The sequence below is a fragment of the Argiope bruennichi genome, chromosome 4 (genome assembly GCF_947563725.1).
Source record: "Argiope bruennichi chromosome 4, qqArgBrue1.1, whole genome shotgun sequence".
NCBI classification, from domain to species: Eukaryota; Metazoa; Arthropoda; class Arachnida; order Araneae; family Araneidae; genus Argiope; species Argiope bruennichi.
In genome coordinates, this window is record NC_079154.1 from 1091725 (window position 1) to 1108943 (window position 17219).

Genomic DNA, 17219 nt, shown 5'->3' on the forward strand with positions numbered 1-17219 from the left:
CGCACAAAATAATAATATATAGAGAGATAGATAAATGTAAAATAGAAAAAAGAAAAATACACGTGTGGCAAGATCGGCAAATGACTCCAATCATTTTATTGCGACTGTAAATGTTAAAAGTTCTTTGGTAAAATGAACTAGAGTGTGATATCAATAGATAAAGATTGGGAAAAGTGTGTTGCTGAGGGCAATCAAGCACAGCAAAAAATAACCAAATATCTTTTCTGCCAATCAACAAGATGTTAAGCTGAAGATTCTGAAATTGCAAAACGTCAGAGAAAATACGCGTACATTAAAGTGGAACGAAAATAGCCTTAAAAATTTTTTTTTCATATTTTAGGTTTGGTAATACTGGGAAAAGGTTGCCTTTTAGGTTAAAAAAAAAGAATTTAAAAAAATTTGTTGAATTACAACAATCTTCTTGAGCTACCGTAATGAGCTTAAAGCTTGTAAAAATGAATTAAAAAATTATAAACTTTGATAAAATATGTTATATGAATGTTTCGTACTATAATGTTACAAAAGAAAGTTTTAAATGTATATAAAAGTATTATAAATAAAAAAAGATATTAATTGCAAAATATAATAATAGTAACAAAATATGCTTTAAATTTTGTGTTTCTTACTTCTGAATCCTTAATGTTTACAAATGTTGCAACTGCAAAATGTTTGTTTCTACTTCATTACAATGCACATTTCTACCACATTAAACTGTTTTTTGTATGAAATTGGGGTATATTCACCCATGAGTCAATTTTTTCTCTTATGTATCCTTCTTTTATGATTGAACCACAGATATTTTGAGCCGATTTGGTCTCCACTTTCACAGCTCTTTACATTGCTTGCGCTTGACAAAGAAGCCGGTGAAAGTTGATAACCTGATCCACTATACTATTTGGATCAGCTTCAGATGCCTTCCCTATAAAGTCTTTGAAAGAGTCACTGACAACGTATTTTAACAAAGAGGGGGGCCCAGTTACGTTGGATCATGTCGATATAATCCTTTGCATCGAAGTTTATCTTTGGAACTTTAAACTGCCTGACTCCGCCTCTACTTTCTGTTCTTGCTTTTAAAACACGTCGTAAATTAAGTTCTCTTTTGATTTTACGTTCATCACTTAGCATGGACAAAAGGATATTTTCTGAAGCAGAAATGTACCCATTTCTTTGAATAATCAGGTGTATAACGTTCTTGAGATCATCAGAGAGAGCTTGAATATGAGGTAAGGTAAAACGGATGTTTGGAACCATAAGCATATGAAGGTTTTAACTTAATATTAACTAGCATATACACTTTCACAATGCAAACCAACCAGAGTCTTAAGATATATTTGCAGGACCTGGTTGGTTTGCCGGTTTTTATAAAGAAAATTGTTGTCGCCGTTTCTATCACACTCGTATTTTTTTGGTCCGTCCATGATTAAACTCAACCTTTCCCTGCAGTTCTCTAATTTTTCTTGCTTCTTTCTTCCCCGAAGCGCTTCTGGTAACTTTATCAGTATCACCTATAAGCATTTTCGTGTTAGAGCGTTGATCGTTTAGAAACTCTTGTTACATCACTGGTTCTTTTTTTTTCATTTATACAAGTACAAGTATTAAAGTTTACACATATACAGACAGTACTATCAAATAAACGTTTAGCTTCTCTAAATTTTGTGAGGCTGGAATCAAACTGATCTGACTCTTTTCTACTTTTAGACTTTAATAAATTTCTGTATTTATCATGATAAGGTTTTATCACTTGTAAAATTCTTTTGCTAGAAACAATGGGAGCAGAAACTCTTGGCCATATCTGTTCTATTTTGGGAATTAAAGTGTTACGTATTTTACTTACAGAAGGACCCTTCACTGAAGCAATTTTGAGGTTATGTCTAGTAAAACAGTAGCACTTCATAACAGATTCGTAAGTAGTGAGTTCAACTTCAAGCAAATCACTAAATTTCGCAAAAAATTGAACATTTGTCTTGTCTTTACTAATTTAGTCTGCCTCATTTTTACTCACAACAAGGCATATAAAGACACAAACTAACAAATCACTTATTTTAATCAGTTGCACAATGGACGGTGCGGAGACGCCAACTCAACTGAACTCGGCAAAACTGCTGACTTGACACCAGCTCTGAGCTCGTCACTACATGCAGACAAATCTCCACCCCCCCCCTCAATAACCTCAGCCCCAGCAATGACTCAGAGTCCTGGATGCCATACCAATGCAATAGTAAAAATATTTTTAAATTTCTATTGATATTATAATGCCTATTTAAATCTTTTTATTTCATGCGAAGATCTTTGAAAAAGTTGCAAAAAGTGTGTTTTTGTGAAACTTTTTACATCCTTGCGGCACCTCAAGATGCACTCCAATATTTTTCATATTTTTATTTTATCCTATCTACAACAAATGGCAACTTTTCCGCGCTATTACGAATTAAAAATCAAAAGCTGATTATTTCTTTAAAAAATCTTTAAAATGTAGCAACAATTTCAATTTTATGAAACTTTAACGTCCTTGCGGCACCTCGAGACGTACACCAATATTTTTCATATTTGTAATTTATCTCATCTACACCAAAACGCAACTACTCCGCGCTATTACAAATTAAAAATCAAAAGTTGATTTTTTCATTCCACTCTAGTGTACATTATCCGAAAAAATAACGAAATGGCGACAGTGACGTCACTGTGCGAATTTTTAGTATGGAGCTCTGCAGGTACTCGTGAGGTTGCGAAGTCAGACATAAGTTAGCCAATTGAGTCATTCTTGCCCGGTCTCCCCTGAATGCAGTTTCAGCTACTTGTATAGATAAGAAATATAAATCGATCAAGATTTTAAGAGTTGGGGAGGGGAAGGTGGGCCCCATTGTCTATGGGCCGCTGCAAGTCTCAATCCAGTCTGAAGAACAGCTTGTGTTGCACAGGAGATTGCAACTAATTTGCTGGAGAGGTAGGTACACGCTTTTATTCGAGAGAAAGAGCAAAGGCGCTGAAAAAATGTCAATGCGTACCTAGCTGACGAAAGACAGAAAAATATTAAAACTAACACTTTTCATGTTAATAAAGAACTTGGAAAATAAGTTCATTTCTGCAATTCTTGTCGCTGTTCCATCAGCGAAAGAAATTAGGACTATCCTTGGATGTGAGACGTGACATTGCAAGGAAACTTCCGTTGTAATAATGTTAATAAAGAACTTGGAAAATAAGTTCATTTCTGCAATTCTTGTCGCTGTTCCATCAGCGAAAGAAATTAAGACTATCCTTGGATGTGAGACGTGACATTGCAAGGAAACTTCCGTTGTAATAATGTTAATAAAGAACTTGGAAAATAAGTTCATTTCTGCAATTCTTGTCGCTGTTCCATCAGCGAAAGAAATTAGGACTATCCTTGGATGTGAGACGTGACATTGCAAGGAAACTTCCGTTGTAATAATGTTAATAAAGAACTTGGAAAATAAGTTCATTTCTGCAATTCTTGTCGCTGTTCCATCAGCGAAAGAAATTAGGACTATCCTTGGATGTGAGACGTGACATTGCAAGGAAACTTCCGTTGTAATAATGTTAATAAAGAACTTGGAAAATAAGTTCATTTCTGCAATTCTTGTCGCTGTTCCATCAGCGAAAGAAATTAGGACTATCCTTGGATGTGAGACGTGACATTGCAAGGAAACTTCCGTTGTAATAATGTTAATAAAGAACTTGGAAAATAAGTTCATTTCTGCAATTCTTGTCGCTGTTCCATCAGCGAAAGAAATTAGGACTATCCTTGGATGTGAGACGTGACATTGCAAGGAAACTTCCGTTGTAATAATGTTAATAAAGAACTTGGAAAATAAGTTCATTTCTGCAATTCTTTTCGCTGTTCCATCAGCGAAAGAAATTAGGACTATCCTTGGATGTGAGACGTGACATTGCAAGGAAACTTCCGTTGTAATAATGTTAATAAAGAACTTGGAAAATAAGTTCATTTCTGCAATTCTTGTCGCTGTTCCATCAGCGAAAGAAATTAGGACTATCCTTGGATGTGAGACGTGACATTGCAAGGAAACTTCCGTTGTAAACTCGCATTTCCCAGACGCCCCCAACGGTTCTTCATCCAGTCCTGAATGTTCAACTCTCAGATAAGAATTATGATTTGCTGAATAAGTGTAATTATAATAACTGATTTAGTGGTTATTCATAAAAAAAGAATTGTTTTAATGTAAAAATTTATAGCTGCAAAAAAATGTTACTTAAATTAATTAGAATCACAATACTTTTCATATCTGGTAAGATTTGTATTTATTAACCAAACAGTAAATTTTGAAATATGTTATTAATTTTTTATGTAATATTTATTTAAAGTGTGAATACATTTCGAAGGCACAAAATATAATGTACTAAATCCCAGAATGAATGGAATGTAGGAAAAAATAGATATGTGTACTTTATTTACGTTGCTTTTTCTAGATTGTTGCAATTTTTTTTTTCGCATTTAAACAGGTGCAAACATTTAGGTGGACGTATGGCCAACCTTGCAAAAGATTTAGCTCAACATTTTACAACAATCTCACTTGTTCAAGTCGTTGCGTTTCTGAGTTACAAGCTTACAAACTTGTTGAAGCACAGACTGACGAACGAACAACATCTTGACGAATTTAGTTCAAAAGTTTTAACAATATATACTTCAGATGCTAATACTGTGTGCTAAATTTCATTTATCAAGCTTATTATATATTTTTTTAATTTTCGTGTCACTTATACTCGAATAACCAGACAGACTTCCTCTGAATATACTTTGATTCATCTAGTTTCACAAGCCAAATTCCATTCATCTAGTTCAAAGCACAAAGTTAAATATTAATAATCATTGTGTTCACTGTGACGGTCAAAGAGATAGACAAACATAATTCCGAATATGCCTATTTCGGCTACTTAATGGGTGGAAATTGGATACATTAATGTTTTCGCCCAAATATCCCATCTATGGTTATCCCCCAGGATCCGAATGATAAGAATAGTAAAAGCTGAATGAGGAAAGGGATAGAATTAGCAGAACAACGAGCTTTTCGACTCATATCAATTGAGCCTTTTTTTTTTTTTCTCATCCTACGGAATCCATTTTGATGACGCAATTGTTAATAATGCTTGTTTTCATAAAATTCTTTCGCGAAGCTATTGTATCTTGCATTATCTGTTGCCTTACCGTGCGTCTATGAGAAAGAAGTTCGGGAATTCATATTATCTGATGATTTATAAACTACAGATTATACTATCGCAACCAATCTGCACGATTTTAAATACTCAATGACGTGTTCTTTAACACAATTCCGTGCGTTTTTCATGCAATCTGAGTACTTTCCACTTTTTCTTTTATGGAAGATAAATGGCTTTTCAATGAATTTCTTCAAAAATGTATGATAAAAATCAAAGACGAATGATATTTCTTCTCATGCCAATGCTGTATCCGCTTTGAAACAGTAATTGTCTCTTCTAGATTTTAGATAGTAAAAGCATTACATAAATACAATGGTCTTCATTAAACGAAAGGGTTTTGGTTTCATCAGATTTTGCTTTATTGCTTCTTGATTAGTTTGTTTAATTCAATAAGTTCGAGCATTGAAATATATGATATTTAAATATAGGCACTTAAAAATGTTGTTTCTTAAGTTTGAAGTACAATTAAATAATGTTAGTGGTATTGGAATGATTTATAAGGAGGGAATAGTTGCAAAAGCAATTCTTGAAATGCCCTAAGTAGTAAGTCTCCGACCCGCCCGAAGGCACACGGATAACAAGTACTGAATGAAAAGACCGACGCAACAGCAACATTGGCGTTAACTGTAGTTGAGTCCTAAGGGCCATCACCGGCCACGGTACAACCCTCCCCTTTTTATTAAATTTGGAGAAATATTTAACAAAACGTTAACGTTTTAATGCTAATTTTTTAATTATTTTTTCATAAAATTTATATTTTAAAATGACTATTAACGTAATCTCTCACAAAGAATGTTCAAAATATTTAAAGGATAAAAATACCTTTATCATTGTTCAGCATTCATTTATTTTGCAACTAATATATTAATACTAAATATCACTTGCATAAAAAAATGCTTTCCCTCTTCTTTTTTTTTCTTTTTTTTTGTATGAGGATACAGAATGAAGTAAATTAAAACGAACCCATTTTATAGTGCATGTAAAAGCAATTTTATACATAAAGATTATTTAATGCATTTCTTTCAATATAGAATAATCTTTCATTTAACGTTGATTGCTCGCGAAAAATAAATTTTAATTTGCATAATATATACTTGGGAAACCTTTCATCTGTATAGAAGTGTACCTATTTTAACTAAGACCTTTAAAAGTTTATTTCCAGCAACCGAAAATTAATTAAAAACAAACCTATTAAAAAAAGGCTTCATTAATTCTGTTTCCACAATTTTTCATAGAAACTCCATCGATTGGGTCGGTCTGTTTTATAAGATAGACCACTGCACAATACAAATTTAGCCCAACTATATTTGGAAAGAAGAAATGTGCAATTCAGTCCAGACCCAAAACAAATAATGATTTGTTTACACACAAATAATGCTATACCTAACATAAATTATCCTAAAAGGAAGAAAAAATTTCATGAATTTTATTGCTCCATCAGTCTTGCATGTCTTTATTCTTTAAAAAATATATATGTAAAGATCTTATATTTCAGATACATTTTATAGTCAAGATCTTCCGTTTATGTTTATGTAGGAAAAGGTAAAGTTTACACAAAGTTTCATATAAACGTGAATACGAGATTTTTAAGTGTGGGATTGAGTGCATTTTTATGACTATTAGGTTTTTTAAGTGATTTATTCTATATGTATATGAATTATTTATTTGATTACCGGAAATTCTAAAGCTATGGACATATTTTATTTCAAATAATAAGAAATTTATCAGTTATTAAATTCTATTATTAATTTATGTAAATTAATTAGCTAAATGACTCAGTTATCTTAAAACAATTAGAATAGTCTGTGTCTGTAATAATTAAGTTTAGGTGTATTTTTTTGGGTAGAGCTTCACTATTTTAGATTCCCTTTTACAGTGTATTGATTTTCATTTCAGAACTATGTTTGGAATACTTTAACTATGAAAAAATGATTCAGAGAACTGATGTGGTTTCCAATCGTTTTTTAAATTTTTTTTTCCAACTTGCCGTCTTTGACAATTAGTTGGTTTGCCGAAATGAATGGTTGTTGAAAATTTCAACTGTTTACTGAACAAATCATTCTTAAACTCCAAATCTTGTTATCTATCTATATGTGTTTAACCAACATTATTTCAAAAGCCTTACACTGTTATTTTTTTTTCTCCATCTTTCTATTCTATATCTTTATGCATTCAATTATATCACAGGAAAAAGTAGAAATATTTTTAAATGGAGGCACTTTAAAAAAAAAAAAATTCTGCATTTCTTGTTTCTGAAATTAAACCTTATTTGTAAGTACAAAAAAAAAAAAGTTTATAACAAGCAAACATAATATTGAAACCTACTCAACATGGAAAAATAAACCTAATCTTCATATCCTGGTAACAATATAGGGGAAAAAAAAGCCAAAATGAAATATTAATAGCAATATTTAAAACTGTTTTGAGTTTCTTTTCAACAATGAAATATATTGCTGTAAAATACGTTTAAAATATTTCAAAAAAATTATTAAATATAGGAAGACAAATTATATGGTAAAAAAAAACTGGTATCATTAAAAAGATAATTTCTTGAATTTTATCAGGTTGTAAAGACTTTTTTTTTCTATTGTAAAATTTTAAAAAACTATCGCGAGAAAACGCCAATATTTTCGCTTAATTATAATTATAATTAAAAATTTTAAAAAAAAGTATATTTCTACTCTCCAAATAACATATTTGCCAAATTTGGTAGATATAAGTCAAACGGTCTATTTTATACACCACTAAGACATACACAGAGAGAGAGAGAGAGAGAGAAACAGACAGAATCTTTTTCTTTATGTTTAAGCATTCAAATTTAGTTAAGATACCAATACATTTTCTCGCCAATCATTTTTGCCAATAGTTTATATGCTTTTAGCAAACCTAGACTCATCACTCCCTAACCCCTTTTCACAATCAGCTACGAGTGATTTATTGGATCTTTATGAGCCATATGGAAATGTCCAGTACGGATGAGTCCCGATACCATTCAATAGGAGTGACAGTATTTTGCAATTATTACGTGTGTTGATGGAGGGGGGATCGCCCAGGGCAATTAGTACGCATAAAGACGAATTTATAGGTCTTTTCATACAAATCTACCATTTTTGTCCAATCTTGATAAAGACGAGAGGAAAGTTAACTTTCAAAGCTTAATTCAAAATGAAGCAAGTTTTTATTATTTTTATTTATTTTCCGAAAAAATTAAGTCATAAAAATAAAACTCAAGAATCATCTTTTAAATAATACCAATTTCATTTCCGGGCCATTTTTTCTGCTAATTAAATTTTTTAAGATTTCATTTCATTTAAATCAGAAATGCTTGTATTGTTAGGATGAAATTCAAATGAATTTAATTTTTCCTTAAATCATTTCATTGTGATTTTTGCCAATGTGACAATGAGACTATTTTCTTTGTGCATTAACAGCGAAGTAGATTTTCACTTTCATTTCGTAGCATATGCACTCTTTAACCTGCGCGTGCAATGATTTGGAGCAGACAGATTCCATTAGTCATACTTTTCAAGCACATGAAAAGATGAAATTTCATTCCGTGCCAGTGTTTTAACAAACAGGAGAGTTCACATTCAGTTACCAAAGATGGCGCAATCCCTTCTCTACTCATAATGAAGGTGAATCTGCGCGCGTGCGTTGGCTCTCTGCAGGACAGACCGTTCCACCTGCAGCTGAAAAATGTGGCATGTGCATATCCTAGAGGTCGGGCATGTGCATCAAGGAGCGATTTTTTTAATTTTTAATTAGAATCTTAATTAATTAAACATTAAGCGAAATTTCAGCGTTTTTTTATGATAACTTCTAAAAATATTATCGCACAAAATGAATTTTTACATCATATTAAAGTTCAAAAAATATCTTTTCAATGATACCAATGTTCTAACCTATAAATTAAGTTTCAATTTTCAAATCATTTTAAAAAAACTATTTTAACCCTATTCTTCAGCAATTTATTTCGTACAAAATAAATGTAAAATTTAATCTTCACGGACACGTTACGCGTGCATGGGAAAAATTAATTTTTATCAACGAGTTGCCATCACATGGACAAAAGTTCAAATTAAAAAGATAAGTTAACTATTTCTATAAATTAAAGGTAGAAAAATCTGGAGGCACGGCAGTGCTCCCGTCAAATTGAGCAAAAACAAGCGGCACGGCCGTATCATCTTTTTCTCGAAGCAGTTCAGGCCATTTTCGACCTCCTATAACTTCGTTGTGGATAAAACTAGAAGCCTGAATTTTCAGTAACGAAGCAGGCATTATATAAACATGGCATATTTCAAATTTCATTGAATTTGAGCCAGTAGTTTAAGAATTATAACTAGTCAAAGTTTGTGAATTTTGTCACTGACTGACTGACCGATCATCAAAACTTTAAGGCACTTCTAGCAGACATAGAAGCTTCAAATTTAGAATACAATTAGTGTTTAGTGTATAAATCAAGAAAAAACTAAAATATGCGTGTAATAATAGACGGATCGAAAAAATTCTCGAAGTTTCGAGCATTATCCAATTTTTCGGCAAATTCTTCGCCAAGTCGCCAAGTTTGTCATCAAGCTCTGGGGTCCCTGGCTCGGCATCCGACAGCATCCAATACAGATTACTGTAAAACGGTCTTTCTCATGATGACACTATTCGCGCTGGGAAGCAAAATTACAGGTTTGTAACAATATCTAATTTGAAATAATTCAATTTGAAGTTGTGGAAGCTGCAAACGAAATGAGTGACTTTCAGAGAATCAATCTGGTAGAAGAAGAGCAAACTGATTTTCAAAGTATGATCGCAAAACTTAATGCGGATCAAAAAAGAGTCTTCGATATGATCACAAATAAAATGGACACAACTGATAATAACGCTAACGTTTTACGCTGTTTTGTGAGTGGAACTGGTGGCACTGGAAAGAGCTTTTTAACAAAAACTCTGAAACTTTGGGTTAAGACGTATTTAAACAAAAAAGTGGCAGTTAGTGCTCCAACAGGAATAGCTGCATTCAGTGTGAATGGATTGACTATACATAGACAATTGCAGCTGCCTGTAGAACACAAGCAAACACCAAAGTAGAAATCACTTTCTGATGAAGTGCTCCAAGTTCTGAGATCAGGTTTGAAAGAAGTAGTTTTATTTATCATAGACGAAGTGTCGATGATATACAATGTTACTTTAACATATATTCATTTACGCTTATCTGAAATATTCGACATAAGCGACGATCAGAATGGGCGGTTTGGGAAAAAAACATTTTGTAGTTTTCGGAGATCTCTTACAGATTCCGTAAGAGAAAAGTCACCTTTTGAAAAACTATCAACTGCTGAAACTAACAAGTTGTTAGGTTCCCTCAGTATACCGAATCTGTGGATTGAACTGTTTATATACGATGAACTTAAAATTGACATGCGACAGCTCAATGTTTCTGACTTTGTTGAAATGCTAAATAGAATAAGATTAGGTGTGACTACACAAAAAGACCGCGACTTACTCTCGACTAGATTAATAACTCTCAAATCCATTTCAAATGAAAACAGATTAATTGAAATAATTGAACACCTCTCGAAACTTCCTGATGACACCATTTGCTTATTACCTACAAAAAACATGCGTCAACAATTAAATACTGCAATGCTTAAATCTCTTCCACATCCCCAAATAAAACTTTCAGCTGTAGATAGCATAGATTGCCCCAGATACCTAACAAAAAGAGTTCGTGAATGCATAAAAAAATATGAAGACGATGCTTCTATGTCTGCAGGCCTGGAAGAGGACATAATTATAAAAATAGGAGCAAAAGCCATGTTAAGGCGAAATATTGACGTGAGTCTTGGTTTAGTTAATGGTTCTATCGGTATAGTGCAAAGAGTAAAGGTTGATCCGGAAAATACAAAAATAATTAAAAAAAATATGCATTACATTTAATAAAGAACATGTTTACGAGCTTATTCCGGCCAAAACTAAATTTGAAATTATTAATAGAGCTTATGCTCATCGCGAACAGTTTCCCATATGCATAGCCTATGCTATAACTATACACAAAAGTCAGGACCTAAGTCTAAATAATGCACTGATGGATATCGGTTCTGCAGTTTTCACATCCGGTCAAGTTTACGTGGCACTTTCGAGAGTTACAAGTCTGGACGGTTTGCATCGAATAAATGTCGACTTTGGAAATATTAAAGCGCAAGAATCCTCAATTTGTGAATACAACAGACTAAGAAGCATTTACCGTCCAGACGTGTCAAAAATTGTAACATGAAAGCTTACGAGAAAAACCGATAGAGACAGGGAGTGGGCTTTGAGAAAAACTGTAGCTGAAGCTCAAGAAGTAGTACCGGAAAAGAAAAATAGGAAGTTTACATACAAAAATAAGAAAATGACTATCTACAAAAAGATATGAGATGCCATCAAAAACATAACTTGTAAAAAAACCAAGTCTCGCAACTCAGTTCTTCTGTCGTAAAAAGTTGTGAGATCCATGTAATACCAAGTCGGTCAATTTATTCAGTCCCTACTTAAAGTTCCTTCTGTCTTAAGTTATTACGTAATTAGCTAACCTAACAACATCTTATAGTGACTATATCAATATTAAAAATCTTTTATGGCTTAAATAAATAGATTGACTTTATATTAAATTAGATTACATTAACATATTATATTAAATTTGATATTTTAGTGCGATTGCCAAGTCAATCTATTTATTTAAACCATAAAAGATTTTTAATATTGATGTGGTCACTATAAGATGTTGTTAGGTTAGCTAATTACGTAATAACTTAAGACAGAAGGAACTTTAAGTAGGGACTGAATAAATTGACCGACTTGGTATTACATGGATCTCACAACTTTTTATGATAGAAAAACCGAGTTGCGAGACTTGGTTTTTTTACAAGTTATGTTTTTGATGGCATGTCATTTTCAACAGGTGTTTGTATGGAATGAAATAAATATGAACTATAATATTTTCTAAAAAAATAAATAAATATAGGACAATGTTTCCTATGATCTTTTGCAATATCTACATTATTAATTCAATAAATCGGCTTTATTTAAGGCAAACAGGATTTAATATATATCCTTTCAATTCCGGGTCCAACGGCTCATTTGTAAACCTTTAACAAGAGAAATACATGTGTTAAAATGGTTTTAATGAAGGACATAATTATATTTTATATAACTTAAGACAATAAATGCTCTAATAAATTACGAATGTTTAACTTTTATATAGATCCTCTGCACTGTGAACCATATTTAACAGAATATTCCTGAGACACAAATATTTTAAATAAAAAGAGCTGCAGTTCAATCAGTCATTAAAAATGACTGATTCGCGAAAATTTGAATGTCACTATTCAACATATTCGATTTCAGACCACGTGGTTCATTTTAAAAAGTTGGGCTTCTTAAAGGATGGATTCAACTGTCAATGGGAATGAAATTCAGAGTAACTAAAATATTGATATCGTATATTCCTACCAGAATGTTTAATTCTGGCAAGGGAAAACACTTCAGAAAATTGCTTTCGTGTAGCATTTCATTAGTTTTCCAAATATTACAAGTTAGAAGGGGTTTTTTTAGTCAATATTTCTTTTTTGACAATGAATATTTCTTAATTCATTTTATATACATATTCGGGCATCGAACAATTTTTTCTTAGCTGTAAACATAACCTTTTTTTTTTTTTTTTTTGCATTAGAAAGGTTTGTCACGAATGAGACACCCAATTTAAAATATTCATCGAAATTTATAAAATATTTCCATCAAATGGAAGTTATTTAAACAATTTTTTATTAAGTTTTGCTTTTTTTTTAAATCAAATTTTATTCTTTCTTTATAAAGTCCTTTAAAAAGTTTTGGGCGAAAACGAATAGCAAGAGAAAAATGAAAACAAATTCAAGAACTCCAAATGGCGGGGAAAACAAATTCCTTTTCAGATATGTTTCTTATTGAAAATGAGTGTAACATCACATTTTACAAAACATTTCGCATAAATATTTCCCATCTTAAGCGACGGATTTGAAAGGATTCATTCGCACTTGATAACGGTTTTTAAAATCGGAAATTCCGTACTACAGTGTCTATTCTACAGCAGCGCATGGAATCAAGAGGAACGGATCAAAATTGAATTTTCTTACGTATTACCTTCGCCAATGGAAATGTTCTTCTTCGGAGGCTCCATCCCACCTGCTTTCCGCCAAATGCACCCAGACTGGTCGGCAGAAAATGGTTCTGCTATTACTTCGAAAGAAGAAACCGGCTGATAGGGCCCAGCGATACGGGTAACTATGGAAAAATGACACTTCTTCGAAGCCCCGGGTGATAAGATAGGATTAATCAGAATTTTATCAGTATTGTTATTTTAACAAAAGGAAGGCTTTCAGCTCTGAAAAGTACTTTGTTATGTAACTGTTCAAGGTCAATTGATTTCTTAGGGTTCAGCTGCCAATCAATTGGAAATGTAAGACTTTCGTGCAATACGATGCTAAAAATTCCGTTTTTCTTAGAATGTTTGCGATTCCTTTTTTTTCCTCCCTCTATATTCAGAGCTGTGAATGACTTAATCGTATGTGCGCTAGCAACAGATCTGTATTCACCCAACTTCTGGTTTTTATTAGCACCTTTTGTTCTTTAGAAAGTAAGTTACTTCGAATTATTTCTTGGACATAGTGCATTGCATCCTCCAGGTTAGGGCGATTTCTCCCGACAGCAAAGTTTCAATATCAGATTTCGTAGCCGTCTCAGTATACACAGTTGAAGCCACCACATATTCAGGAAGGAATGATCATTTCTCAGTACTCACCTGTTGCAGTTACTGAACAGTTTCAGGTGGATACTGCTTCCAAAATGCGTTTTCCCGAAGCATTTTGCTTCGTGCTCTAAGGAATTTAAATCAAGAAAGGGCACTATCAATTTATTCGAATGGTATCTCTTTCCAACAATTCTACTGCAAGAGTTCGATGTGGATTAGCATTATTGGAATTTAAAGCAGTCTCGAACCGCATAGATAAGCGAATTTACCGATCGTAGTTACAAAATAGCAGTTGATGATTTGGACACAATGCTATCATTCTTCCACACATGCCAGTATTACTATAACGATCCATTTTCCTGACTTTATTGGAATGAAACCATGCTTCCACTTCACTCTACAGTAGAATCGCTTCAGCCACGGACCCAAGACGAGTTGGCGAATTCATCGTCGGGACATCCGAGTTCCTAACAACAATGTAACAAAGAGACGCAAACTGAACAGCCATCGATATAAACACAGCGATCAACACGACAGACGAGTCTCTATGACCAGGTTTAAGTGCGTAACATCATGCTCCTACGGAGTCATTCTGCCGATTGACAGGTAACATCTTTTTACATCCTTAGAATATTATTTCCGTAGGTTGATCACAGCAAACTTTCACACCTTTACCAATGTTTTGGGAAGCAGTCTAAGCGTGTGGAACGACACTCGAGTCATGTCACATTTTTGGGCTTTATTCTTTTCATTAACCAGTTAAGTGTGTTCGATATGTACATACGTCAGTTCAAATCTTCATCTGGGCGCGGTCGTTGTGTTATTTTTTATCTAATAAAAATGAAAAATTATTCGCTTTATAAGGATGTTTTGAAAAATTCACTACGCAACCATTTGTATTGCGTTCGACGCGTATAAGTGTCATCACTTGACTTTAAAAAAGGGGACTTGAAAGATTAAAAAATAACAATAATAATAAAATTCCTCAATAAACTAGTAAAGAGTTTGCATTGATTCTCGCTGGTCTTTCCATCAGGTATCTAGGCAATTTCTTTTCGTCATGTCGCAAGGCCAAACAAACATCTTTCCTTGTCCTCTCTTTGATCACGACGGATCAACTCCCGTTGCTTGTTGCGATGGGACATCTGCTGTATTCTTGAGCTATTAGCTCCAACTTCCAGATTCGAAGCAGCCCATTCACTATCTTTGTACTATAGTATGGAAGCAATCGTTTCGAAGAAATCAATAACAGTCTGACGTGTCTTACTTGTTTTTTTTTGAGCGCATTTTATTTTAAATTATAATATCCAACTACCCATTTCAATCGAATCAATCTACTAAAATCTAAATAGATAACCGAAGTTTTGATTTCACCCATTATCTTTCTGTCATTCAGAAAATCAGTTTTTATTGACCATTACTTAATTTTAAATTAAAGTCTTAACTTAAAGTCAACTCGCCAAATGAATATTTGTTCCAATGCACCATGATATTTTATAAGGAAGGAAAATATAAAACAATGTTATCCATTCTAATGTAGCTGGATAAGGGCAAACATTAATATTAGACAATATTATGTTGTATAACAATTGCTAATGTTTATGACTGGCAAATATATAATACTAATAAAGAACATTTTTCATTCTCAAAAAATCAGAAGATAAAATCTCGGTAGTAAATTTCTGTCAAGTAAAAGATTTTGTAGAGTGAGAAAAACCCAAGCCTACTGTCCATTTAAAAAGTTAAGATAACTTTTTCTTTACAATCATATGTTATGCATCCAAATCTAAAAATGTTCAATTCATTGATGCTAAATATCGACAGAGAACGAACTTTTTCACTGTTTAGATTTGTTTTTATTAAATAAAAAACACTACAATTTTTTAAACAACATTTTCAGACTCATAAAAGTACAGATGAATTGTACAGTAAATTATGATACTTTTGACATATTAACCAATTCTAAATTTTAATCTCCAAATTATTGACACATTACTTACATATCAAGAGGACCTGGCACACCTAGATAAATAGAAAAAATGCAGCTGCCATTCTTCTAAAATCTAAATATCTTTAATTTAAAAGCACAAAACGATTGACAGATTTCGCTCATCGGATCATTTTTTTAATGAAACATCAGATAAATATACCTTCTAAACATCATTTATTCACACACATGCACAAAATAATAATAACAATTCAATATTGGAATGCCCCTCTCCATATTTACTTAATATAAATACACATAATAATATCCTTGCTAAAACTGATTATGACAATTGACTTCTTAGGGAACAACATATTTCTTGAATTATTTATAATGGACAATAATAAAATAACAAGATTGGATTTCATTTGTTAATATACTCATTGGAACATAATAATAAAACAGTCTGTCTTCATTTTTTAAAAAGATGTAAGAAATCTATTTGGAGAGCATCTTGCCAACACATTAGTTTTGGGGTCAATACTATTTATTCTTTTTGAATTTAAAAAAAAAAAAAAACTACATTTTTTTTATCACACTTTAATTAACAATAATTGTTTCATGAAAAAATACATTAATTGTTTCAATACTTCATCTAGCTTTGCAAGTTTACAGACTACATGGCTACATGCTACATTCTTCACTCAAATAACTGGCAAAGTTACTGTTTCAAAATACAACAGTTTGATGGAAGAATAACTTCAATGTCAAATAGTTCTTGTACTTAATGCAATAGGCTGATTGTTTTTGTTTTTTTTTAATATTTTTATTAAAAACTAGTACAATGATATAAAAAAAAAAGACACAGAATTTTTATTCAGTTTCAAAATGCTGTTCAACGTGGATATGAAAATATTTTGGAGGAACTGCTTCTTCAAATAGCTGACCACAAAATGGACATGTCTTCATCCAGTGTTCACTTTCAAGATGATTTATCAGATCCTCAGGACCATCAGGGCCCACAAAAAACATCCCTTTACAAACATAGCAAGAGATCGAACATTCCAGTGAATTCCTAAGGCGGGGAAGAAAATTAGATTAGAAATGAACAGCTAAATCAGAGGTAAGGACAGTCATCACAAACCACTTATGCCAAATTCAATTGTCATAAGTTGACATGAATTTTAACAGATATATATATTGTAGGGAAATAACATTTAAATATCAGAGGCGTCTGAAATGTGCCCTACAATTACAAGTACAATAAATTTTTATAATCCAAATTTAACAAAAGATGACTGCTTGACATGAATGATAGTTATTCATCGTTTAACAAATATATTGTTTGTG

The 17219-nt window shown here is 32.4% G+C and overlaps 2 protein-coding genes across 2 annotated transcripts in view; both read right to left on the minus strand.

Moving 5' to 3' along the window:
* The window catches only part of LOC129965717 (1-phosphatidylinositol 4,5-bisphosphate phosphodiesterase eta-2-like), a 162501-nt gene extending 149014 nt beyond the window's left edge, over window positions 1-13487 (minus strand). Inside the window, exon 1 of the mRNA XM_056079840.1 lies at window positions 13336-13487. Coding sequence (XP_055935815.1) covers window positions 13336-13372 — 37 coding nt within the window. The 5' untranslated portion in view covers window positions 13373-13487. The remainder of the gene's footprint in view (window positions 1-13335) is intronic.
* Window positions 13488-16670: 3183 nt separating this feature from the next.
* Window positions 16671-17219, minus strand: part of LOC129965698 (tax1-binding protein 1 homolog B-like) — an 86878-nt gene continuing 86329 nt past the window's right edge. The window contains exon 32 of the mRNA XM_056079807.1: window positions 16671-16944. Within this exon, the coding sequence (XP_055935782.1) occupies window positions 16743-16944 (202 nt within the window). The 3' untranslated portion in view covers window positions 16671-16742. The remainder of the gene's footprint in view (window positions 16945-17219) is intronic.